The sequence below is a fragment of the Heterocephalus glaber genome, unplaced genomic scaffold (genome assembly GCF_053883595.1).
Source record: "Heterocephalus glaber isolate CG9 unplaced genomic scaffold, H.glaber_assembly_v1.0 deba00001472, whole genome shotgun sequence".
In the NCBI taxonomy this organism is placed as follows: Eukaryota; Metazoa; Chordata; class Mammalia; order Rodentia; family Bathyergidae; genus Heterocephalus; species Heterocephalus glaber.
In genome coordinates this window covers 91,622,270-91,647,677 of record NW_028258315.1, presented here as the reverse complement: position 1 = coordinate 91,647,677, position 25,408 = coordinate 91,622,270, and the positions used below count along the sequence as shown (strand labels likewise).

The window sequence follows — 25,408 nt, the reverse complement described above, 5'->3', positions numbered from 1 at the left end:
TGCTCCTTTCTTTTCCCCTACCAAGAATCCTTCCAACCTCGCCTAGCAAAATTATACAGTACATTTTTTTAATTATAGTACATTTCCTTAATCTTTAAGTGGAATACCACTGAGTTTCAAAAACAGCCAAAAGGTTAAAAAGAATTTGTGATAAACAGCCATCATCAAAAATTTCAGAATCATCAGGAAAGAATATAAACAAAGGTCTTGCCCTAAGGGACTAAGAAGCTCTACCTTATCCCAGAAGACTTCAAAAAGGGAGCAGAAAGCAAGCTGTAATGACTGACATACGATACCCTTGGGATGCTGCCTACAGTTCCATCACTCAACAAATTCAATCTTGGGGGTTTCACTACTCTTGTTTTGTTACATTAAGCACAAAGGAATTTTTGATTCCTTCCTTCCTTTCTTTTTTTGGTACCAGGGATCGAACTCGCAACCTTGCACTTGTGAGGCAGGCGCAGTGCCACTGAGCTAAATCCCCTGGCCACAAAGGCATTTTTTTCCTTTTTTCTTTTTTGGTACTGGGGATCGAAACTTGAGTTTGCACAACAAAGGCATTTTTTAAAGCTTTAAAAAAGTTAGATTTTAAAGATTCCTGAACAACAATTAATTACAATGATTTGATTACAATGTTTAAGAGTTTAAGGTCCAAGAAGAAGCAGATTGTCAGTTGTAAATACTAAAACACTTTGGACAAGTTCCCACCCCTTGAAATCATGGTAAGTGTTCATATAGGACAATCACATAACAACTAGTCCCTCAAGAAAGCATCCATGCTCTCCCCTGATGGTGAACATCTACTACAAAACACTGAGCCACTAAGTCACGGTCCACAAACCTAAGAAGCATGCTGAACACTTAATAACGAGTAAGTAAGCTATTGAGAAAAAGTACAAATTATTTAGAAAATAAAATAGCTCTTCTCTAGCTTTTAAAATAAGTGTTCCAGAGAAGGAGTAAATCTCTGGTCACTACAAGAGGTACACTGCACAACATGAAAAATCTATAACATAATTCAGTGCAAAAAGTTAAATATAGGCATAAGAAAAGAAAATTGCCTTAAATTATGCTAATTATTAGGAATCTAAACTCATATGTAAGGTATAAAACTAAAACTGTAACTGGTAAAACAAGAGTCTACCTACCTGAGATTGCTAGAGCTTAGCAAGATACTTGGCAGACTTGACTGATCGGTATTAGAACTTAGTTGTACCTAACTATTTGCTTTTATGAACTTCAATACCCACATATATTAACAGAATATACATAAACATTCTCTGAAAACCGGAAGTGCCTATGTTAATTATTTTAGAAATTTTTCCATTGAATCTCTGTACCTTTTAAACAGAAATGATTGTCCTGTGCCCAACCCACCTTCGCCATCACTTTTCTATTCTTTCCCTAAAGACAATTTTGGGGCCCCCTCCAATACCATGAAATTATTGTTTTGGTAAGCTTAAATACAATACTACAAAGGTTGTCAATTTTCTAAGGTTAGTACTTACTGATTTTACTTTCTACAAGCTATATAATTTCCAATCTTTAATAATGTTGACTATGCCATTAATAATATTTTCATCCCTTACAAAAAACATCTTTCCATAGAGTTACATCTACCAATTTTTGTTATGTAAGAAAAAAATCATTTTTTACAAAATATACAATTTCTTTATTGGACAAAAGTATAACTAATACAGAGGGGTGCCTAAAGTCATCACAACAAGCTAGTAAGAATTGAAAACTTCATTTGCAATTAATGTCTCTTTAGAGAATTAAAATGTCCAGCATCCCCTATAAAATCCATTCTGATCTATATTCTAAAGGCTAGTTTTTTAGCAACTTGCAGAGAAGTCAGGCTGTTATTTTAATTTTTGTTTTAAAGCGCTTAAGAAGAAATAATGAATTCCACTGGCCAAAACAGCCAAAATTGCTCCAGAAAAAAATCATCATAAAGGTAAAAATAAAGTAAATCTCCCAAATCATTAACATGTTTTTCCCACAGTATTCTCTTACAGGATATGAAATAAATACAGTAGAAGTCTGTATTGAAAGTGCAAGAGGCGGGACCTCGGTAGCGGCAGTGGCGCTGGTCGGAGCAAGGCCGCTGAGGGCCGCTGAGGCACGGGCAGCCACCTGGAGCCCCATGGTGCAGGAGGGTCGCCAGGCCTCTGGAGGAGCCCGAGGCCCGGCCGCCCCGAGCCGGCCCGCGCCCGCCATGGAGCCGCTGTTCCGGAGCGAGCCCTTGTGCCCGGCGCAGCTCTTCCTACAGGCGGGCACGGCCTACGAGTGCTACTGGTTTATCTGGTGCAGGAAATCACTAGAGCGGATATTCCCCTGCCTAAGAGAGAGGCCAGTCCTCCTGCGTCGCCTCTGAAGCAAGTTCTAGAAATGCAGGAGCAGCTGCAGAAGCTGGAGGTGGAGCTTCGAGAAGTCACCAAGAACAAGGAGAAACTGTGGAAGAACCTGCTGGAACTGATCGAGTATACCCACATGCCGAGGGTGATGAGAACCTCCGTGAAGCCCAACGTTGAGTTTGAATCCACTTACAAGGAGTTTCCTTCCGTGGAGAGTGACTGCTTACTGGACTACAGCTGCATGAAGAGGCTGGGAGCTAAGCTGGGGTTTGTGTCTGGCCTAATTCAACAAGGAAAGGTGGAAGCGTTTGAGAAAATGTTGTGGCAGGTCTGCAAAAGGTACACCATCGTGAGCTATGTGGAGCTGGACGAGTCCCTGGAGGACCCCGAAACTGGAGAAGTCATAAAGTGGTACGTGTTCCTGATATCCTTTGGAGGAGAGCAAATTGGCCAGAAGGTTAAGAAGCTCTGTGAGTGTTACCACTGCCACGTGGGCCCCTACCCCAACACGGCCAGGAGCGTAAGGAGATCCAGGAGGGGCTCAACACGCGGATCCAGGACCTCTACCCCGTGCTGCACAAGACCGAGGACTACCTGAGGCAGGTGCTGTGCAAGGCCACCGAGTCTGTGAGGAAAATGAAAGCCATTTACCACACACTGAACATGTGCAGCATCAATGTCACCAACAAGTGCCTCCTCGCCGAGGTCTGGTGCCCTGAGGCCGACCCTCATGAGCTGCGCTGGGCACTGGAGGAAGGGAAGAGAGAGAGCGGTGCTACAATGCCCACTCTTTGAGAACCCGATCCCCATAAAAGTGATGCCACCCACGCACATCCGCACCAACAGTTTTACAGAGGGCTTCCAGAACATCGTGGACACCTATGGTGTGGGCAGCTACCGCGAGGTGAAGCCAGCTCTCTTCACCATCATCACCTTCCCGTTTCTGTTTGCTGTGATGTTTGGAGACTTTGGCCAAGGCTTCGTGATGTTCCTGTTTGCCCTCCGGTTGGTGTTAAATGAGGATCACCCCAGGCTGGCCCAGTCCCAGGAGATCATGAGGACGTTCTTCAAAGGCCGCTACATCCTCCTGCTCATGGGCTTGTTCTCGGTCTACACAGGCCTCATCTACACTGCTTCTCCAAGTCTGTGAACCTCTTCGGCTCCAGCTGGAACATGTCTGCCATGTACAGTGCCAGCCACGCTGGGGAGGAGCACAGGAAGATGGTTCTCTGTAACAACAGCATCATGAAGCACAGCCGGCTTCTCCAGGTGGATCCAATTGTCCCCGGCATGTTCCAAGGCCCTTATCCTTTTGGGATATCGATTTGGAACTAGGCCACAAATTGCCTCACCTTCCTGAATTCTTTCAAAATGAAAATGTCTGATTTTAGGAATTATTCACATGACTTTTGGTGTCATTATGGGAATATTTAACCACTTGCACTTCCACAAGAAGTTCACCATCTACTTGGTCTTTGTGCCTGAGCTCCTGTTCATGCTGTGCATCTTCAGGTACCTCATCTTCATGGTCATCTACAAGTGGCTGGCATGCTCAGCCGCCACCTCCAGGGAGGTGCCCAGCATCCTCGTCGACTTCATCAACATATTCCTGTTCCAGGCCAGCGAAGCTATTGGCCTCTACCCAGGGCAGCCGTACATCCAGAGGGTGCTGCTGGCCATCACCCATCCTCTTCTTGAGAAAGTCACTCTTCCTGCTGTGGCTGTACCATGGCGCGGGTGCTTTGGTGTGAACCAGAGTGGCTATACCCTAGTGAGGAAAGATAGCAAGGAAAAGTGTCCTTGCTTGGAAACCAGGACATCAAGGAGGGGAGTTACCCAGGTGGAGGACGATGCAGAGAAGTGACATGTGAAGAGTTTAATTTCGGGGAAATCCTGATGACACAGGCAATCCACTCCATCGAGTACTGCCTGGGCTTCACCCGCACACCTCATCCTACCTGTGGTTCTGAGCGCTCAGCCTGGCCCACATGCAGCTATCCGATGTCCTGTGGGCCATGCTGATGCATGTGGGCCTCCACGCAGACACCACCTTCAGGGGTCCTACTTCTCTTCCTGGTCATCGCTGTCTTCGCAGTTCTCATGATTTTCATCCTTTTGGTCATGGAAGGGCTTTCTGCTTTCCTCCATGCCATCTGCCTCCACTGGGTAGAATCTCAGAACAAATTCTATGTTGGTACAGGCATCAAATTTGTTCCTTTCTCAGTCTACCTTTGTCAAAGTTCAGTAACGACGACAGTGTGGCATGATCATCCTGCTGTCACCAACAAGCTTTCAGATTTATGGAGAGCTATCATGTTAAGAATTTTACCTCCGTCAAGTTTATGATAGGAGAAATTCCATCTCCATTGATTGCCTTATGATATAGCCAAATGATTCTATAAGATATACTTCTTCCTCATGTTAAAGATTTTGTAAAGTTTACCAGTTTCAGACACATTATTTAAAAATTTAAAAATAAAAGAAATAAACTGTAAAAGAGATCGCAACTCTGTTGTTTAAATTCACATGAAAATCCTCCAAAACATCATTTTGAAGACTCACGGGCTTGGCCACATCAAGTTTAGAATTTGATGACATGTAGTCAGATGACATTGAGCACCTTCAGTCAGTCCTTCCTAACTTGAAAACCAATGCTTGAAGTGAATACAGTCTATCAAAAGTCTTAAGCTTACATCAAATTCCTCTCAAAGGAATCTTTTAAGAAAAGAAAAATCAATAAGCCATTCAAACACCACAGTACTGGGCCGAGGATTTAGCTCAGCGGTTTCGCCACCTGCTGCACAAGTGCAAGGACCCGAGTTCGATCCCCAGTACCAAAAAAAAAAAAAAAGACCAATCTCCAAACACCACAGTACTAATCTTTCCTGAATCCTTAGTAAAATGTCAAACAAATTCACACTGCTGGACAAACGGCCACTTTAATGAAAATGTCTTGCTAAGAATTTAAAAAGAAAGAGAGGAAAGAGAGGGCAAAACAAAACAGAAAAGAAAAGGTTTTCCCAACATTAAAAATTCTATGATCAGAACTATTATAAAGTTTTGGTCTTGGGCAATAGGCAAACTTTGCAAAACAAGTAAACAGACCTAATAAATAAACACTACTACAAATTGTTGTCAGTCTTATGATTTTGGAAGGGTACTGATGGAGATGAGGGAAATATACAGAGTAGGTAAAATAATTTTCACTTCAAATGATCAGTAATGAAGTTCAACATACTGTATAAAAATTCATTCATTGGCTTATTCCATCCTCCTCCCCAATAATTAATTTATGCTCACATTACAGTCTCATTTGCAAACTTCTATCCAATGCCTTCAGCAATTACACACATCAGTGTCTTTTATACTCACTGTCAAGTACCTGATGTTTTCCCCTCTTTTTAAATTCTATTTTATTTTATTAATTTTTTTGAGACAGGGTCTCACTGGGTAGTTTAGGCTGGGCTTGAACTCACTATGTAGCCCAGATAGGCCTCAAATTTGCAGGGATCCTTCTGCCCCAGCCTTCCAAGTAATGGGATTAGAGGCTTGCCCTACCATGCCTGGCTCCATCTCTTTTTATTTTATTGAAGAACTGAGGCTGGTGAATCTAAGATCAATATAAAGATCAATCCTAAACATCATGCAGTATATACCACTGCTCAACATTTCCACAAATAGAAACAGTTCTGTTATGGCTTGTTGTAGCTCACCCAAAATCCACATGTTGAAACTTAATCCCCGTGAGTGTTAAGAGGTGAGTCCTTTGAGAAGTGATTAAGTCACAGGGGCTATGCCCTCATGAATGGATTATTGTCATCATTTTTTGCTTCAGAAAGTTGCTTTGCTCTCTCTTACTCCTTCTACCTTCTGGTATGTGAGAACACAGTAACAAGGCACCATAAATGGGGGAAAATGTTTCACCAGATCAAATCTACCAGTGCCTTGATCTTGGACTTCTGAGCCTCAAAAACACTGAGAAAATATATTTCTACTATTTATAAATCACCCACTTTCAAGAATTCTGTTAGAGCAGCATGAACAGTCTAAGATATCACCCTGAAAAAGGGGTCTATCCATTCTACTTCTATTTCATAGAAAGGTTATCCATTCTGTGTTCCAACATCATGAATGAAAACTGCCATGACTACCTTTTGTGACAATCTATTCCACTTCTGAGCAGCCTACCAAAAAAAAAAGTCTTTACCCTGTCCCTAAGTCCTGTGGCTTCTCCCCATTGGTGTTGCCAAGGGAGAACAAGTCTGGGCTTTCACGCTCACGAGTCCTTCACACAGTGACAGGACTAACAGTTCACCCAACTGCTCTTCCTAAAATGCGTCCTGAGTTTCCTTGCTTTCCTAAAATACCTTATACTTAATTTATAAACAACTACAATCTGAAGATAATTTTTGAGAGTGTGCGCCTGTGTGTCTGTTTGTATGTGTACATGTGTTTGAACCCAGGGCCTTTCCACTGAGCTACATCCCCAACCCTTTTGATACAGGGTCCTGCTAAATAAGTTACCCAGGCTGGGCTTGAACTTGTGATCCTCCTGCCGTGGCCTCTCAGAGTGCTGGGATCACAGCCACACATCACCAAATCCAATTTTAAGATGGTTTTTATTTATTTATTTATTTATTTTTGGTACCAGGGATCGAACTGAGGACCTTGCCCTTGTGAGGCAGGCAGCAGCACTACTGAGCTAAATCCACAGCCCTAGATGGTTTCTATTTCTGCTTTATAGTCTATTTCTATGACCAGGCAAAATATTTGAAGAGAAAATTTGCTCTAGTTAATCAGACTTTCATACTGAGATCTTATAAGCATATTAATAGAAACCAAAAAAACCCTCCTCCTTCCTCAATATTTCTTTAAGTTTAATTAATCATCTCAAAAAAGCAAAGTCTCTCTCACAAGGAGAAACAAAGAAAAATCACAGGTGGATCAGCACACTCCACAACATGAATGAAAAAAATAAATATTTTCAATCTGTATTCAATTCTCCCTCTCTAAAAGCGCCATAGCACCTTATGGAGCCCTCCGGAAGAGCACTTCCCCTATAGTAACTCAGGCCTCCTTGTTCCTGTTCCTAGAAACTGGACCCTGCCTTAGTCTCTCTCACTGATTTGGCACCATGCTTGATGACAGTAAACATGCAACTCTTGTGTCTGATGAATGAAAGTGATTCTGTCATCTGTTTGGTTAGTCATCAGGTCTCAACACTCAATATTCCTCATAAACATCCTTTAATTTAAAAGGGCATCAAGAAAACTAAATTAATTATTAACATTCCCCAGCCTCAGGCATACAAAACCGGAGCCTCGGGCCAGGCCAGGTGAGGGAGGAGGGTTCATCATGTCTAGTGGCACATAAGAAAACCCCACTACCGGTCCCTCCACTCCACTCACCACATCAAAGCCATGCATCTCAGTCACAGTCCAGAGCAGTAGTGAGTCTGCTCAGGACACCTACCTGGACAGCCAGGATCACAAGAGTGAAGTGACAAGCCAGTTGGGTCTGAGCAACTTGTTGGACAGCCTGGACAGCAGTACTTGACCACCTAGCGTGACATGATGCAGGGTGGAGTTGCCCTAGCCCCTGAAGCCCCGGAGCACCCCCAAAACATGCAGCTCTGAAAAGCGAACAAGGGATGCTGATCAGCTCTGAGTCCCATTCCGAGATCATCCCCAAAAGGAAACTGTCATCAATAGGAATACAAGTTGACTGCATTCAGCCAGTGCCAAAAGAGGAGCCCAGTCCCGCTACCAAATGCCAGTCCATCAGGGTTGAGGTAGAGGACGACTGGCAAAGCAGCGCCCCCTCTCACAGTATGTCCTCCCAACAGGACACTGACCTGGATACCCAGGATGCTAATGACTCAAGCTGTAAGTCATCTGAGAGGAGTCTCCCAGACTGTACCCCACACCCCAACCCCATCAGCATCGATGCTCCCCCAAGATTGCCCATATCAAGTGCAACCTTTCCTATGGAGACAACAGTGACCCGGCCCTGGAGGCCTCCTCACTGCCCCCACCTGACCCCTGGCTTGAGACGACCTCAAGTTCCCTGGCAGACCTAGCACAGGTGGCTACTAGTTCTTTTTTTTTTTTTTTGGTACCGGGGATCAAACTCGGGTCCTTGTGCTTGCGCAGCAGGCAGTGAAACCACTGAGCTAAATTCCTGACCTGGCTACTGGTTCTTGAAGCTACTTCAGGCAAAAAAAAAAAAAGAGTGGCTGGAAGGCTGGTGCTGCCAGATGGACAAGGAGACCAAAGAAAAAAACCTCTCAGAAGAAGTCTTAGGAAAGGTCCTCAGTGCTGTGCCCACTACCCAGCTACTGATGTCTCAGAAATTCCAGCAGTTCCGAGGACTCTGTGAGTAGAACTTGAACCCTGATGCCAACCCACGTCCAACAGCCCAGGACCTGGCACAGTTCTGGGACCTGCTACAGCTGTCCATCGACATCAGTATGAAGTCTGATGAACCCTACCACCTCAAGGGCAACAGCTGGCAGCTGGTGGAGACCCCAGAGAAGAGGAAGGAAGAGAAGAAACCATCCCTTCCAGTCCCAAAGAAGCCAGCCAAATCCAAGCCACCAGTGAACCGTGTGACAAGGCCTCAGATGCAGGGGACAAGCAGCATCAGAAGGCCCACAAGAGACTCCTGTCAGCCAAGCGGGCAGCTTCTGTGCGGCAGAACTCTGGACACAGAAAGTGCATACAGCATCAAGATTTATGTCCCTGAGGCCCAGATCAGGCTGAGACCACGAAGAAGGAAGGAAATAATTTTAAATCATTAAAAAACACATACAAGGGCTGGGGATTTAGCTCAGTGGTTCTACCACCTGCCTTGCAAGCCAAGGTCCCAAGTTCGATCCCTGGTATCAAAAAAAAAAAAAACAACATGCAAAAAAAAAATTCCCCAATTCTGAAATTATGATGCCTTATCAGTGTAAAAAAATTAAATTTCAAAAAATGTCACATAATTAGGGGGATAAAAGCAACTACAGAAAAAAAATTTTTTCTAAACAAACACCTCAACATTTATAAACTTCAAATAAAATTCCGTAACAATGTGCAGTTTTTGCTCGAGTCCATATGCTAAATAGATATGTTTAGTTACTTTCTTTTTTTAAGATTCTTTTATTGGTACATTTTAGGTATACAATACATTCACATTTCTCATTGGGATCTTGTACCTGTATATGATGCATCTTGGTTCTTATTTTTTCCCCATTCCCAGCCCTCCCTTCCCCCCCTTCCCTATTTACAAAGACTTTGTTTCCATTTTTTCCATTTCTCATCATTTTTCCTTTCCCTTCTTTCCTTTCCCCTGCCTCTCCCACTACCCCTACCCCTTTGGACCTTTTCTTCCTATTTTGCATTATTGATTTTTCATTCTAATCATTGGTACATTTTAGGTATACAATATAATGACATTCATCATTGGAAATTTGCACCTTTACATAATCTCTCTTGGTTCTTACTTTTCCCCCTTCCCCTGCCCTCCCTTCAACCCCTCCACCCCTCCCTATTTACAAATACTTGGTTTCCATTTTTCCATTTTCTCATATTAATTCCATTCCCTTCTTTCCTTTCCTCTACCCCTCCCACTTCCTTCCCCTTTGCCCCTTTTCTTCCTATTTCACATTTTCTATTATACCTTTTAGTCCTTATTTACACTTTTAGTTTCTCACACTAGAGAAACTATTCAGTATTTATACATGTGTGTCCTATTTATTTCACTTAAGAGTATCGCCTCAATGTGTATCCATTTAGTTATAAATGTCTCTAATTTCTCATTTTTTATGGCTGAGAAGTAGCCCATTTTATTTTTAAAAAACACATTTTCTTTATCCAGTCTCCAGTTGATGGTCATTTGGGCTGTTTCCAAGTTTTAACTATCACAAATGTGCTACTATGAACATGAGTGCACATATGTCACTGTGGTATGATTCTTTTAATTCTCTGGTGAAGATCTCCAGCAGTGGAATAGCTGGGTCAAATGGAACTTTCAGTCCTAGTTCTTTGAGGTATCTCCATACTGATTTCCACAGTGGTGGCACCAGTCTACACTCCCACCAGCAGTGGAGCAGGGTTCCTCTTTCCCCACAGCCCTGCCAGCATTTGTTATTGGTTGATTTCATGATAGCAGCCATTCTTTCGGGGGTGAGGTGGAATCTCAGTGTTGTTTACATTTGCATCTCTCAAATGACCAGTGAAGTTAAACATTTTTTCATGTATTTATTTGCTATTTCTACTTCTTTGTCTGAGAAATGTCTGTTCATTTCAGATGCTCATTTTCAGATTGGGTCTTTAAATGTGGGAGGTCTGATCTTTTTAAGTTCTTTATAGATTCGAGATAGTAGGCCGATGTCTGAGGAACAGCAGGTGAAGATTTTTTCCCACATTGTGGTTTGTCTCTTCACTCTGCTGGTGGTTTCTCTTGCTGCACAGAAGCTTTTTATTTGTGGGTTTGTTTTTTTTTTTGGTACCAGGGATCGAACTCGGGACCTTGTGCTTGCGAGGCAGGTACCGGAACCACTGAGCTAAATCTCCGGCCCCACAGAAGCTTTTTAATAAGAGATCCCACTTGCTGATTGTGCTAGTTCATGGGCAACTGAGGTTTTGTTCATAAAATCTTTTCCTACACCAATGTCTTCAAGAGTTCTACCTAACCTCTCTTCCAGCCGGTTCAGCGTTTCTATTTTAATATTTAGATCTTTAACCCATTTCAATTTTAGTTTAGTGCATACCAAGAGATACAGGTCTAGTTTTAATCTTTGCAAGTTGAAACCCAATTTTTCCAGCACCATTTATTAAAGAGGCTATCTTTCCTCCAGTGAGGGTGTTTGGCTCCTTTGTCAAAGATGAGATGGCTGTGTGTGTCTGGAGTTGTTTCTGCATCTTCTAATTTGTTCCACTGGTCCTCAGGTCTGTTTCTTTGCCAGTACCATGCTGTTTTTATCACAGTAGCTTTGTAGTAAGTTTCACCTTGGGGAAACTACTGCCATGTCTCTGTTACCTAGAATTGCTTTTGCTATTCTGGGTCTCTTCTTGCTCCAAATGAATTTTTGGATTGTTTTCTTGAGGTCTATGAAGCATGATGCTGGGATCTCAATTGGAATTGCATTAAATCTATATAGCAGTTTTGGAAGTATGGCCATTTTCACTGTATTAATCCTTCCTACCCAGGAGCAGGGGATGTCTGTCCATTTTCTGATATCATCTTCAATCTCTCTTTTCAGAGTGCCATAATTTTCAGAGAAGAGGTCTTTGATTTCTTTTGTTAGGATGATTCCTAGGTATTTCCTAGGTTTGTTAGATGCTACTGTGAAAGGAATTATTTGCCCTATTTCTCTCTCAGTGAATCTGTCATTCATGTAGAGGAAAGCTATTGGTTTTTGTGTGTTGACGTTGTAACCAGCTACTTGACTGAATTTGGTTATTAAGTCTAGAAGACTTTTGGTGGAGTTCTTGGGGTCTTCTATATAGAGTATCATGTCATCTGCAAATAACGACAACTTGACTTCTTCATTTCCTACCTTTATTCCTTTTATTTCTTTCTCTTGTCTAACTGCCGTGGCTAATGTTTCCAGAACTATATTGAACAAGAGTGGTGATAGTGGACATCCTTGTCTTGTTCCTGATTTTAGTGTGAAGGATTTCAGTTTTTGACCATTTAGTATGATACTGGCTGTTGGCTTTTCATAGATGGCTTTTATCAGATTGAGGAAGAGACATCTATTCCAATTTTTTGTAGGGTTATCATAAATGCATGATGGATTTCGTCAAATGCTTTTTCTGCATCTATGGAGATAATCATATGGTTTTTGTCCCTGCCTCTATTGATACAGTATATTACATTGATTGATTTGCATATGTTGAACCATCCCTGCATCCCTGGGATGAATCCCACTTGGTCAGGGTGTATGATCTTCTTGATGATCTTCTGCACTCTATTTTCCAGTATCTTAAGGATTTTTGCATCTATGTTCATATTAGTGAGATTGGCCTATAGTTCTCTTTTTCAGTTGGGTCTTTCTCTGCTTTGGGGATCAAGGTGATGCTTGCTTCCAGGAATGAATTTGGGAGTATTGCTTCCCCTTCCATTTCATTGAAGAGTTTAAACAGTAGTGGCAGTAGTTCCTCTCTAAATGTCTTGTAGAATTCAGCAGTGAAGCCATCAGGACGGGGGCTTTTCTTAGTTGGTAAGTTTTTAATTACATTTTCAATTTCATTGATTGATACTGGGTTGTTTAGAATTTTTAGGTCTTCTTTGTTCAACTTTGGTAATTCATATGTATCTAGGAATCTGTCCATTTCTTCTGTTTTCCATCTTATTGGCATATAGGTTCTGGAAGTAGGTATTGATGATCCTCTGGATTTCTGCTGGGTCTGTTGTCATTTCACCCTTTTCATTCCTAATTGCATGGATTTGGGCCTTTTCTTTCCTTTTTCTGATAACATTGGCTAAGGGTTTGCAAATTTTGTTGATTCTTTCGAAGAATCAACTCTTGGCTTGATTTTTTTGTATTGTTCTCTTAGTCTCCATTGCATTGATTTCTGCTCTGATGTTTGTAATTTCCTCCCTTGTATGAGCTTTGGGTTTGTCCTCCTTTTCTTTTGCTAGAAGCTTGAGGTTCAGCATCAGGTTGTTTAATTGGGCTCGTTCTGTTTTCCTAATATGCGTATTCACTGCTATGAACTTTCCTCCTAAGACTGCTTTCATTGTGTCCCATAGATTCCGATATGTTGTATTGTCATTGTCATTTAATTGTAGGAACTGTCTGATTTCTTCTTTAATTTCCTCTGTGACCCATTGGTTATTCAGAAGTGTGTTGTTCAATTTCCACGTTTATGAAATTTTTCCAGTTTCTTTTGCTATGGATCTCCAATTTCATTGTACTATGGTCTGATAATATACAGGGATAACTTCAGTTCCTTTGCACTTACTTAAACATGTTCTATGCGCGAGTATGTGGTCTATTTTGGAGAACGACCAGTGTGCAGCTGAAAAGAATGTGTATTCTGATTTTGTGGGCTGGAACACTCTGTAAACATCTGTTAAGTTCATTTGTTCAAGTGTTCGATTGAGTTCTAGTATTTCATTACTTATTTTTTGTCTAGTTGATCTATCTATTTGGGACAGTGGGGTATTGAGGTCCCCCACTACAATTGTCTTAGTGCATATATGACTTTTCATGTCCGTTAATATTTTTTTTATATAGTTGGGCACACTAGTGTTTGGTGCATAGATATTTATGATTTTCATCTCTTCCTGTTGGATTGTTCCCAAGGATGTAGTGTCCTTCTTCATCTCTCTTAATCACTGTTGGTTTGGAATCTACTTGATCTGCAAAGATGATAGCTACTCCTGCTTTTTTTCAGGTTCCCATCGCATGGTGTATTGTTTTCCACCCTTTAACTTTCAGTCTATGAGTTTCATTTTAAATTAAGTGTGTCTCTTGTATGTACCATAGTTACTTTCTTGAGAAGCATTTTTTATTTGTAGCAAAGTTATTAAATCTTACACATTATATTACACACATAAAGGTCCATATTGAAAGAAATTACAGTACTTCAAAATTTGATCTATTATATATCTGCCACAAGTCAGCTACTCTGCTATATTAAAGGTCTGATATCCTCACAGTAGTTTCTTTACAAAGTACATGATCTTTATGAGCTGCACTAAATTTGTACACCTTCAAGGATTAATTCCAGGTTGATGAATAATTAGTGGACAAACCTCTGCTCTGCCCTACTTATTTATTTATCTCTGACTATTCTAAGTATCTGCCACATAGAGCTCCTACTAGGAGTTACATCTACTTACGAAACCCTATAAAAGGCCAGGGATTTAGCTCAGTGGTTTCACCGCCTGCTGCACAAGTGCAAGGACCTGAGTTCGATCCCCGGTACCAAAAACAATAAATAAAAAAACAAAAAAACCCTATTGAGTTGCCATGAAATTACATTAGTATTTCAAACAGATGTACTGACAGCCCAAAAAGGGGGCGGGGGGTCAACCTATTCAGGGGGAATTCTGAAAAGTTAATAAAATATAATATAATAAAATATAATAAAATATAAATTTAAAAAATAATAGTGAAAGCTCAACACAATTTATGTCAACTTTATACATTTTAAAGTAACTTTTCTTACTTACAATTAAAACCAAAGAAAGAAAAGAGGACCTTTTTGTAACAAAAAGCAACAAGACACAACAGCACCATAAATCAAGGTTGTAGAAAAAAACCAAGCAATTACGATATACTCATTACAAAATACTATGCTGGGAAATAAGAACAAGACTGTTGTTTGCCCTTATAAAGCAACAATTCAATTTATATACAGTTGATACTTATAAAACAGGTCTAGGCCATAAAGAAAGGTTTCAACAGAAGGCTTTGTCCATAATATATTACTGCAAAAGAAAACAAAAAGTAAAACCTGTCCACAACCATCTAATAAGTTAAAACTGTTGTCTGCTAATTCAACTAGAAAATGATGCACTAGAAAAAATATTTGTTAAGAGTCATTTCATTTTTAACTAGATTATATACAACTAAACCACAGTCTAGCAAAACGGAAGTTTTTTAAAAAATAAAAGTATGCCAATGAATAAACAATAAAAGAATGACAGCACATCTACTAAATATATTACTGGATCTAAGTGTTGACCATCAATAGCTTACACTCAATCAAAAAATAGGAGACAGGGGCCAGGGATTTAGCTCAGGGGTTTCACTGCCTGCTGTGCAAGCGCAGGGACCCGAGTTCCATGCCCGGTACCAAAAAAAAAAAACAGGAGACAACCTGAAACACTTTGCGCTTTCTAAACAAAAACAACACTACCAATTAAACTGCCTTTCCAAAAAAAAAAAAGTCAAATTTGAATCTATTGAGCTTCTACACACAGAGAAGTTGGAGGAACATGTTAAATATCACAATGGTGAGCCAGTCAGCAAAACCAAACCAACTACAGAAAATACTGTATGACAAATTACCTGGCTTTATCAAACTGGAAGGAAAAAAAGAACAAGGAGACAGGGATACTATAATTCAAAGACATCTAAAATGAAATTCAAGCCACAACTCAGGAAAAAAAATCTATTCACCATATCATCAAAAAGAATAAATAAGCCAGGTGTGGTGGCACAAGCCTGTAATTCCAGCATGCAGTAGCCTGAGGCTGGAGAATTCCAAGTTTGAGGCCAGCATGGGCAATTTAGCAAGATCCTATCTCAAAAGGGAAGGGGGGGGACAAAACTCGGTACAAAGGCCCTGGGTTCAATCCCCAGTATGGGAGGGAGGCAATAAAATAAGAGCCATACACTGAAAAATAGAAATTATGGCTGAATGAACAGAAAGATCTAACAAACAGGCATACCATCTTCATGGAGTAGAAAGATACTAAGGTAATTCAATGGAAAAAGGACAGTACTTTCAATAGATGAGGTTGGGAGTGTAGCTCAGTGGTAGAGAACCTGCTTGGCATGCATGGAGCTCTAGGTTCAATCTCCAGCTCCACCAAAAAAAAATTTTTTTTCAATCGTTTCAATCATTTGTACAGGAACAAGTGAACTCTATATGGACAAATATGAACTTCAACCTTACCTCACACCACACATAAAACCTTAAAGTGAATCATAAACCTAAATGTAGGAGCAAAAATTCTAAAAAAAAAAAAAAAAATCTTTTGGGGGGTTGACAAAGTTTTTTGATATAACACCAAAAAAGCACAAATAATAAAAGTAAAATAAAATGGAGAAAGTACCCAAGTTTAGAACTTATGCTCTTCATAGTATGTGGGTGTAGCTCAGTAGTAGAATCCTTGCACAGCATAATTCAAGGCCCAGGGTTTAATCCCCACATTGTAGAAAAGAAAAAGCAAAGCAAAACAAAAACTTGTTCTTCAAAGACACTAAGAAAAAGACAGACTGGGAAAAATTTGCAAATTACATATCTAATAAAATTTGTGTCTACTAGCCAGGTGTGGTGGTGTACACCTGTAATACCAGCACTCAGGAAGCTGAAGCAGGAGGGTTGCTGTGAGTCCAAGGCCAGGAGCTACACAGGGAGTTCAAGGCCATCCTGCACTACAAAAAAGACCCTGTCTCAAAAAACCTAAATAAATAAATAATATCTAAAAACTCTTAAAACTCAATAAACAATCTAAATTTCTTAAACGGGAAAAAGATTTGAATAGGCATTTCAAGAAAGATATATGAATGGCAAATAAAACACATGAAAAGATACTCAATTTCATTAGTCATCAGGAAATACAAATTAAAACCAAAAGGAAATATCATTATATCCCAACTAAAATGTCTAAAGTAAAAGATTAGCAATACCAACTTTAACAAGGATGTAGAGAAACAGGAACTTTCATATAATGCTGATGCACATGTGAAATGATATAGCCACTTTGAAAACAAGTTTGGTCATTTCTTAAAAAGTTAAACATAGGGCTGGGGATTTAGCTCAAGGGTTTCACCGCCTGCTGCACAAGCGCAAGGACCAGAGTTCAATACCCGGTACCAAAAAAAAAAAGTTAAACATAGACTTACCACACAATCCAGAAATTCTTCTTTTGAGTATCTACCAAAGAGAAATGAAAACATATGGAAAAACATTTTTAAAGGGTTTACCGCTATGAACTTTCGGAAACCCAAATGTTACCAACTAGTGAATGGATATATAAATATGGTACATCTATCTATACAATGAAATACGTTGCAGCAAAAAAAACCCCACCAAACTGCAATCCTTCAGCCTCAGCCACCAAGAATGGTTGGATTACAAGTATGAGCCTTAAGTATAAATGGCTTAAGTATAAATGCATGAGGAATTCTTTATAAGGTATCAGTCTGACTTTGTCATCAAAATGAGGTAATATAAGAATTATATAAAAGGGAAGTATTTGTGTGATATTGCCATTAGAGAAGTACCTCAGAGGCTCCTTGATTTACATATTTAAAGTTCCTAAAATTATGGCTTTTTCCCTCATTGGCTATATAGGAAATTTTTAACCCACAGTTGTGCCTTACTGTCCTATCAATATTATTTGTTTTTTGTTTGTTTGTTTTGCAGTACCGGGGATCAAACTCAGGACCCTGCACTTGCCAGGCAGGTGTGGCGCCACTGAGCAACACCCATGGCCCTCCATCAATATTATTATATTCTTCAATCCATCAATAAATACTTAGGGTAAAAAAAAAGAAACAATACAAAAAAAGGAAAAGATATTTATTACAACATGGCTTGCAATGGTTAAAAAAAAAATTTTAGAGACCACTCAAATATTCACCAGTAAGTGTTAAGGAAATAAATTAAGGTAAACACTTAAAATGAAAAATATTATGAGGGAAGAAATGGATATGGGTATAGATGAAACAAAAGTGGGTGTGAGCTGATTACTGCAGAAGCAATCCTTGCATAATGGACACACACTTGGATATTTTACTACTCTACTTTTACATGTGCTTGAAATTTTCCATAACAAAGTCTTTATTAAAAAGGACAAAGATATTTTTTTTAAGTTCCAAGGACACAATTTTTTTTTTTTTGCAGAACCAGGGATCAAACTCAGGACCTTCTGCTTGCCAGGCAGGCACAGTGCCGCTGAGCTACATCCCCATCCCTAAGGACACAATTCTTTTCTTTTTTTTTTTTGGTACCAGGGATCAAACTCAGGACCTTGCGCTTGCGAGACAGGCGGCGGAACCACTGAGCTAAATTCCAGGCCCAAGGACACAATTCTTTACAAGTGGTCACCTACCCTTTCTTCCCCAAATTCATAATATCAACATGGAGAAGATTCAATACAATGTAAGTCATAAAAATATTAAGGTTCCATCACCCTCAATTTTTCTTAAATCCTCAGGCCATGCATGAATAGAAGAGTCTCACACTTTCGAACATTTCAAGTCCAGTACAAAGTCATGGCAGCTCATTCTCACTGTGTTCTCACTAGCAAGCAGCTCTACATTTCTAATACAGGAGTCACACTTCTCTGGCTAAGGAAAGAAAGAAGCATAGAAATGGTCATTGCCCAGCTAGACATGGTAGGTAGCAAACACACTCTCAGGGGCTGAGGGAGGGAGGGAGGGAGGGAGGGAGAGAGGGAAGAATCATTGCCTATTTTAATCTTTGTTTTCTGTGGTTTTTTTCTTTTTAAGGTTTAAATATTATTTGTACCATGTATTTAGCCATTTCTGAATTGCAACAGAAGCAAGAAAACTTGAAAACCACCCAGCCCAATATTTTTGAGTAAGAACAATAAAAAAGTTATCCAGGGCCGAGGCTATTATTTCAAATTAACTTCAACGTTAAGAAATTAGGAGGTATTCTCCTCAGTCTAATTTTCAAAGAAGGGGCCAGGGATTTAGCTCAGTAACACTGCGCCTGCCTCGTGAGCACAAGGTCCTGAGTTCGCATCATAATAATAATTTTCAAAGAGTAAATGCTCATTAAACACCTGCTGATGTGAGCTATAATAAATACATGGAACAAAAACTGGATGCCTATCTTCAGGGCACTAAATCCCATAGTCCAATGCCACTGACTGCCACCAGAACCACTCCACAAACTCATTGCCTTGTCAACATCAGTTTGCTTAAACCCAGAGCAGGGATTTTTCAAGACAGCCTCCTCTTTCAAAAAGTCATATGATATTCCAAATCAATGGAAAAATATAATGACTCATGATAAAATTAACCAAGGTTTATATTTATTCCTAGATTTCTAGTATTTAGATCTCCCATCCTTTTGGTCCTACTCCAAAATATTTCACAAAATTAGAGCACCTAAATTTTCATTCCAGAAACAAGAATATACTTTTTATACCTAAATTTCAAAAGAAAAGCCTCTACACATTCTGCATGATGCCCAATATCACAAATCAACATGTCATCTTTACTTGATAGAAAATTTAAAACAATAATGATACCAATTAGATATTTAATGTTAAGAAATTTTGATTTTTGCATGTGATAGTTATTATGGTTAAAAAGTCATCATTTAAAACATAAATACTGGTGCCAGGGATTTAGCTCAGTGGTTTTGCTGCCTGCTGCGCAAGCACAAGGACCCAAGTTCGATCCCTGGTACCAAAAAATAAAAAAATAAAAATGAAAAATAAAACATAAATACTAGATTATTTATGAAGTGATTATAATACTAGAGATTTGCTATAAAACAATGCAATGAGGTAGGCAAAACTGTATTATCTGTCAGAGAAGTATAGATAAAATAAGCTGTCCATGTGCTGATAATTGTAGAAACCAAGTAATACAATATTCTCTCACTTCTGTGTATGCTACATAATGCCATAATAAAATAAAATTATAGTGATAAATCAGCAGATATACCATGAAGCAATAGTAGCATTATTAATTGCTGTAACCCCAGAAATAAAGAGTTTTGGTAACTGACATCATGATATTCATGGATGCTATTACTCTTCTGAAGAAACTGCTGCATTTCAGTTGCATGAGGTGACTGCCATAACTAATATCCAAATTGACATGATATTACATTCAAATACATTTTACATTCTAGAAATCTTTCTTGAAAATAAATTATATTTAACAAGTATCTGCTAACTACAAGACCATCACTGTTACTTGAATATTTCCAATTCTTTTCTGGGGGGTAACAGGGATCAAACTCAGGACCTTGCGCTTGCAAGGCAGGCGGCAGCACCACTGAGCTAAATCCCTGGCCCAAATATTTCCAATTCTTAATCATTTTCCTCAATAACCTATTCAAGTGAACAGTGAAGCTAGAATTATAAGGAAAAAATGATCTGTAACTAGAAATCCATCTTATGAAAGTACAGATATGAGATTTTTAATTCAAAAAGAACATCACAAATTATTAGGTCACATTTGGTAACTAAAACATAAAATTGATAGTTTCTCCTACTGTTCTCACAGCCCAAGATATTTTTCCTTCATAGCAACCAGGAGTCTAAGAACAAATTGCTTTGATGACCTATGCTGATCCTCCTTTTTAATTATAGTGGATGAAGTGGCAGGTGCCTGACATTTTTAACACAACTTCTTTATCAGTCACATACAAAAGGGAAATGCGGGATCCTGGCTTAAAGCTCTTCAAGCTTTCAGTAGCACCATCAATCACCACTCTAATATTGGGCATGCAACTTGATGCCAGCCAATATATATATTTGCCAAGCTCAGGTATCCATCCCTGGTACCAAAAAATTAACCCAAAGAGCTTATTGTGTAAAAGTTTCTAATCTTTTACTAAGATGAGGAACAATTAAATCAGATCTGCTATAAATTTTCACAACACGCAAAATTGGTACAACACAGAATTTTTTTCTAATGCAAAATCAGCTTATTGGTTGTGTTTTTGAAAAATCAGGAGGTTTTGTTTTTAAATTCTTGCAAGTCGAGTTGAGTGTAGTCACATCATTTATTAACTAGCAAAAACTTAATGAAGACTATGTACATATGGGAAATATAAGCACATTAAATATGGTCCCTATGCTTTGAGAGAATGTAATATCAGTTGGGAAAACCTAACAGTGACTTATAAGAGCAAAGGATGGCTACCAAATGCTCCAGATAGACCATGCACAATGGGAGTAAAGTGAAGGGGGTGGGTAGTTAATCCAGGTCCAGAACAGGAATGTAATTCTGAAAAACAGAAGAAAATTGTAGATAAGGAAAAAAAGCAAAAGCATAATGAGGACAGTGCAACATGTGTTTCAGACATAATAACGAGAGCTATTTGGTTTGGGTTGAAGACTTCAAGGTAAGTAAGACGACAAAATTAGAAAGCCAAGTTGGGCTGAGCCTGGAGGCCTGATGTATCAAGAATTTGTCTTCAGCCTGAGAACTGTGAACTGGGCTGGGTGACACAGAAATAAGCAGAAGTGTTCAGACAGATGATCCAGTGATGTTCAAGATGGAGTAAGGAGGAAGAGCCTGGAAATTAGTTTAGTGGTGTTTCTGTCAGCAATTCTGAAAAGACACCAAATACCAGAGTGACAGGAGGAAATACTTCATTTATATAGCACATCTATAGTTCACAAAGGACTTTTGCTTATCTCATTTTACTTGCAGAATAATTTGTAAAATAGAACATCTGTTACATTTCACAAGTAAAGAATTGCTCTTCTGGGCATTTCCTTTTATGACCATCATTCCATGTTTCTTTTTATAACTGTCTGTCTCTTAACCACTAAACTGTAAGTTCCCTGAGGTATGCAGGGCCCCTGTATTCCCACTGCCTCAACAAAGGACCTGCTCTGCTGGCTGATTCCAGTGGATACTCCCTCAATATGTGATGGTGAGTGAAGAGCACATCCTTTCCCCGTACTGTTGTTTCAACAATACTGAATTTTTTTAAACCAGAAGTTGTTTTTAGGTTTTGTGTCATGTTTTAGTTTCAAATGATTATTCTGACTGTGGAAAGGCTTTGACAACTTGTTGCTGTTACTGTTGCTGAGACAGGGTATCACTATGCAGCCCAGGATGGCCTCGAACTTAAGATCCTCCTGTCTTGGCCCCCTCCAGTGATGGGATTACATGTGCACATGTCAGCAAGGCTTTGACAATTTTTTTCTGGTACAGGGAATTGAACTCAGGACCTTGTGCTTGCCAGGCAGGTGCGGTGCCACTGAGCTACATCCCTGGCCTGCTTTGACAATTTTAACCTTTTTTGGCACTTGCCTGACAAGACTTCTTTTCTCCCTAGGTAGGAACAAGAAAAATTACACACAAAAATAGTATCAGGGTGCCTGCCACTTTCATTCAGAAAGTCATCCTAAGTAATAGATTAAGGACATAAAACAGGCATTTGGGGATTATTTCTTCAAAAATGTTTTATTTCCTTGCAGAATGGAATGTATGCTAAGACAACCATGCATATAGTTAAAGCCAAGAACCCTGGCCTCCAACACTTGTGCCAGAAAGCAAGAAAATGCTCCAAGAGAAATAGAGACTTGTCAAAAGGACAACAAAGCCAACTAAAAGGGACTCCCATTGGCCAAATCTGAGACAATTTAAACATCAACACATAATGTTAGTAACAGATTATAGATCACTCAATAAAATAGGAAATCATGAGTTGATATTAATATAAATAAATCAATAAATCAAAAGTGTGATGAAGAATGGTATAGTTACATAGTTCTGAATTACTTAACCAAAAAATACTAGTATAAGCGGAAAAAAAAATTTTATCAGTAAAGAAGCCTGCCAGAAACTCCTTAAGCACCACGTAATCAGAAAGGAGACAAACTGAAATTGTGGATCATCAAATTAGAAACAATGATATAGCATCATTTCCATGCTACTCCTGACAAAGACATGTATAATCAGGAAAACATCAGACAAATCCAAATTGAGAGACACCCTACAAAAATAACCGCCCTATAATCTCCAATCCACTGAGACTATGAAAGTCAAAAGAAAGGGGAAGATTTGGCAACTAAATGCAAACACATGATTCTGAACTGACTCCTTTTACTCTTACCAAACATAAGGGGAAATAAGAAGGGGCTGGGAACTTCACTGAAGCAATTAAATCAAACTCGAATGGGGTCTGAGTATTTGATGGTGGCAATGCGGCAATGTTAATTTCCTGATTTTGATGATTATACTGTATTTATGTAGAAGAATGCCCTTGCAATGGAAATACATACCAGGGTATTCCAAAATGATGGAGCATCTGGTAGACAGCTCACTGCCAAAAGTTCTGAAGTTACTGCCAAAAGTTTTCTCTATTGTAAATTTTCTGGGTTTGACTATTTCAATTTTTTTTTCAGTACTGGGGATTGAAACCAGGGCCACAGAATTACTAAGCCAAATCCCCAGCCCTTATTTTTTTTTTATTTTGAGATAGGATCTCACTAAAGTTCCCAGACTGGCCACAAATTTAGAATCCACCTGCTTCAGGTGGGATTACAGGCATGTACCACTGAACCTGACTTAAAAAATATTTTTAAATGATTAGTATCTCTTCAAAACAGTTATAGATAAAACCTTTTTTTAATTTATAGATACAACCTTAATGCATACATTTATGTGTACTTTCCACTAAAAATATTCTCTTAAGAAGTATACTAAATGAGTCTTCCAACTGGGCACTGGAGAAGCAGTGTGAAACAGTATTCCATAACAAAAAAACAAACAACAAAACAGGTTTACACATAGTAACGGTGACTTTAAACTCCAGTTTACCACATATTCATGAACTTGGAAGATTTTTACCTTTCTGGGTTTCAACATTCTCCTCTATAAAGTAGGAATACCACCTTTTATACAGAATGGCTATGAGAATGAAATTAAATGACCTATGTGAGAATGGTTTCCAGATATTAACTACTCAAAACTAGTTTTCTCTCACTTCTAAGAAATCTATTTACGAAAGGCTTACATTTAGTTAAGTCTGCTTCTTAGTAAGCCTAAGGAATAGGCTTCCTATATCAGACAACTTTTCAGGCTAAAGGACTATTAAGGATCCTTGTACAGATGAGGAAACTGAGCCCCAACAAGACCTTGGACTGCACAAGACAAAGGCAAACCATCTCCAATCACAGAGAAATCAACACTGTTTTGGGCTCCACTCAGACATGCTCTCATTTCATCTCCAGTATGCAAAAGCAAGTATTATAATGATTTTACATTTTTGGAAATCAAGGCTCAAGCAAGATTAAGAAACCTACTCAAATTCAAGTCTCTGCAACTCCAAGCTTCATGAATTTCCCATTAAATGTTAATCTGAGTTACTTCCAACCAGGATTAAGAAAGGTGCTATACATATGTGTTTTAAAGGTTTTTCTAGATCCTACACACTCAAGTAGTTATTTCCTTATTCTCAGAGTTCCCAGAATGTTATCACTGTAAAACAGAAACTGTTTAACCCTAAGGTCTTTGTCCATCAACATCTTGAGCAACTTATAATAATCTTACCCACTCTCTTACTGCAGATCTGTTTAACAAAAATCAGCAACAGTGTAAAAGAAGGCAAATTTTTTAAAATGTCTTTATACTTTAAGTAGTTTATCTTATTCTTGCCACTTAGAGCAAGGTTCTTAACCTGGGGTTCTAATGTCCACAAAGAGAATTCAGGAGTCTGTAAGTATGGGTGAGAAAAACATTTTATAGCAATTTTCACTGACTTCTAATTGAAATTTAAGATCTTCTTCAAGTAGGAGCAACAAATCACTACAACATTAGCAGTAACTGAAATTTTATCACTACAGAAAAGCACATACTTTCAAATCATATAATCATTGCAGATTACTGTCTATGTAACTGATTTCCTTTTAATTCTATGTATTTTAACTTTACTCTGAGAAAACTTAAGTTTATGTAAAGGGTACATGAATACCAAAAAACTTTAAAATCCCTGGATTTAAACAATAAAGTTGTTAATCTGAGGAAAATTTGAGAGATCTAGGAAAAAAAGTTTGGTGCTATATAATAAAACCCCTTACTCTTTGAGTAAGTTTGACTTTTGAACACATGAATTCCTTATTCATTTTTTAAATTCCTTATTCATTCAACAAACATTTACTTGGTTTCTATACTGTACACTATACTATGTATCATTACAAAGACAAAACGTTATCCCTGTGCCCTAAACTAGTAAAGTGGAAACATCCACAAGCAATCGTAATGAAAAGGAAAATGCTGAACAGACATTTCTCAGACAAAGAAGTAAAAATAGCAAATAAATACATGAAAAAATGTTTAACATCACTGGTCATTCGAGAGATGCAAATGAAAACAATGCTGAGATTCCACCTCACTCCAGAAAGAATGGCTGCTATCATGAAATCAACCAATAACAAATGCTGGCGGGGCTGTGGGGAAAGAGGAACCCTGCTCCACTGCTGGTGGGAGTGCAGACTGGTGCAACCACTGTGGAAATCAGTATGGAGATACCTCAAAGAACTAGGACAGGAAGTCCCATTGGACCCCGCTATTCCACTGCTGGAGATCTTCCCCAAAGAAGTAAAAGAATCATACCACAGTGATATATGTGCACCCATGTTCATAGCAGCAC

General features: G+C 39.1%; 1 protein-coding gene and 2 pseudogenes across 28 annotated transcripts in view; 2 read left to right on the top strand and 1 right to left on the bottom strand.

Annotated features, from left to right (window-relative positions):
• Sfmbt1 (Scm like with four mbt domains 1) overlaps nt 1-25,408 on the bottom strand; it is a 164,401-nt gene that overhangs the window by 89,392 nt on the left and 49,601 nt on the right. For 8 of the 28 annotated variants that reach the window (XR_015439597.1, XM_087182373.1, XM_087182374.1 and 5 more), the window contains one exon: nt 16,933-16,963. The exons of the other annotated variants lie outside the window; for them this stretch is intronic. Coding sequence is in view for 7 of the 8 variants with exons in the window: in XM_087182373.1 (XP_087038499.1) it covers nt 16,933-16,963 (31 nt within the window). In the remaining variant the exon portion in view is untranslated. The remainder of the gene's footprint in view (nt 1-16,932; nt 16,964-25,408) is intronic. 28 annotated transcript variants of the gene reach the window in all.
• On the top strand, nt 2,219-4,624 carry LOC101720386 (V-type proton ATPase 116 kDa subunit a 2 pseudogene; annotated as a pseudogene).
• LOC101722288 (disks large-associated protein 4 pseudogene) lies at nt 7,492-9,156 on the top strand (annotated as a pseudogene).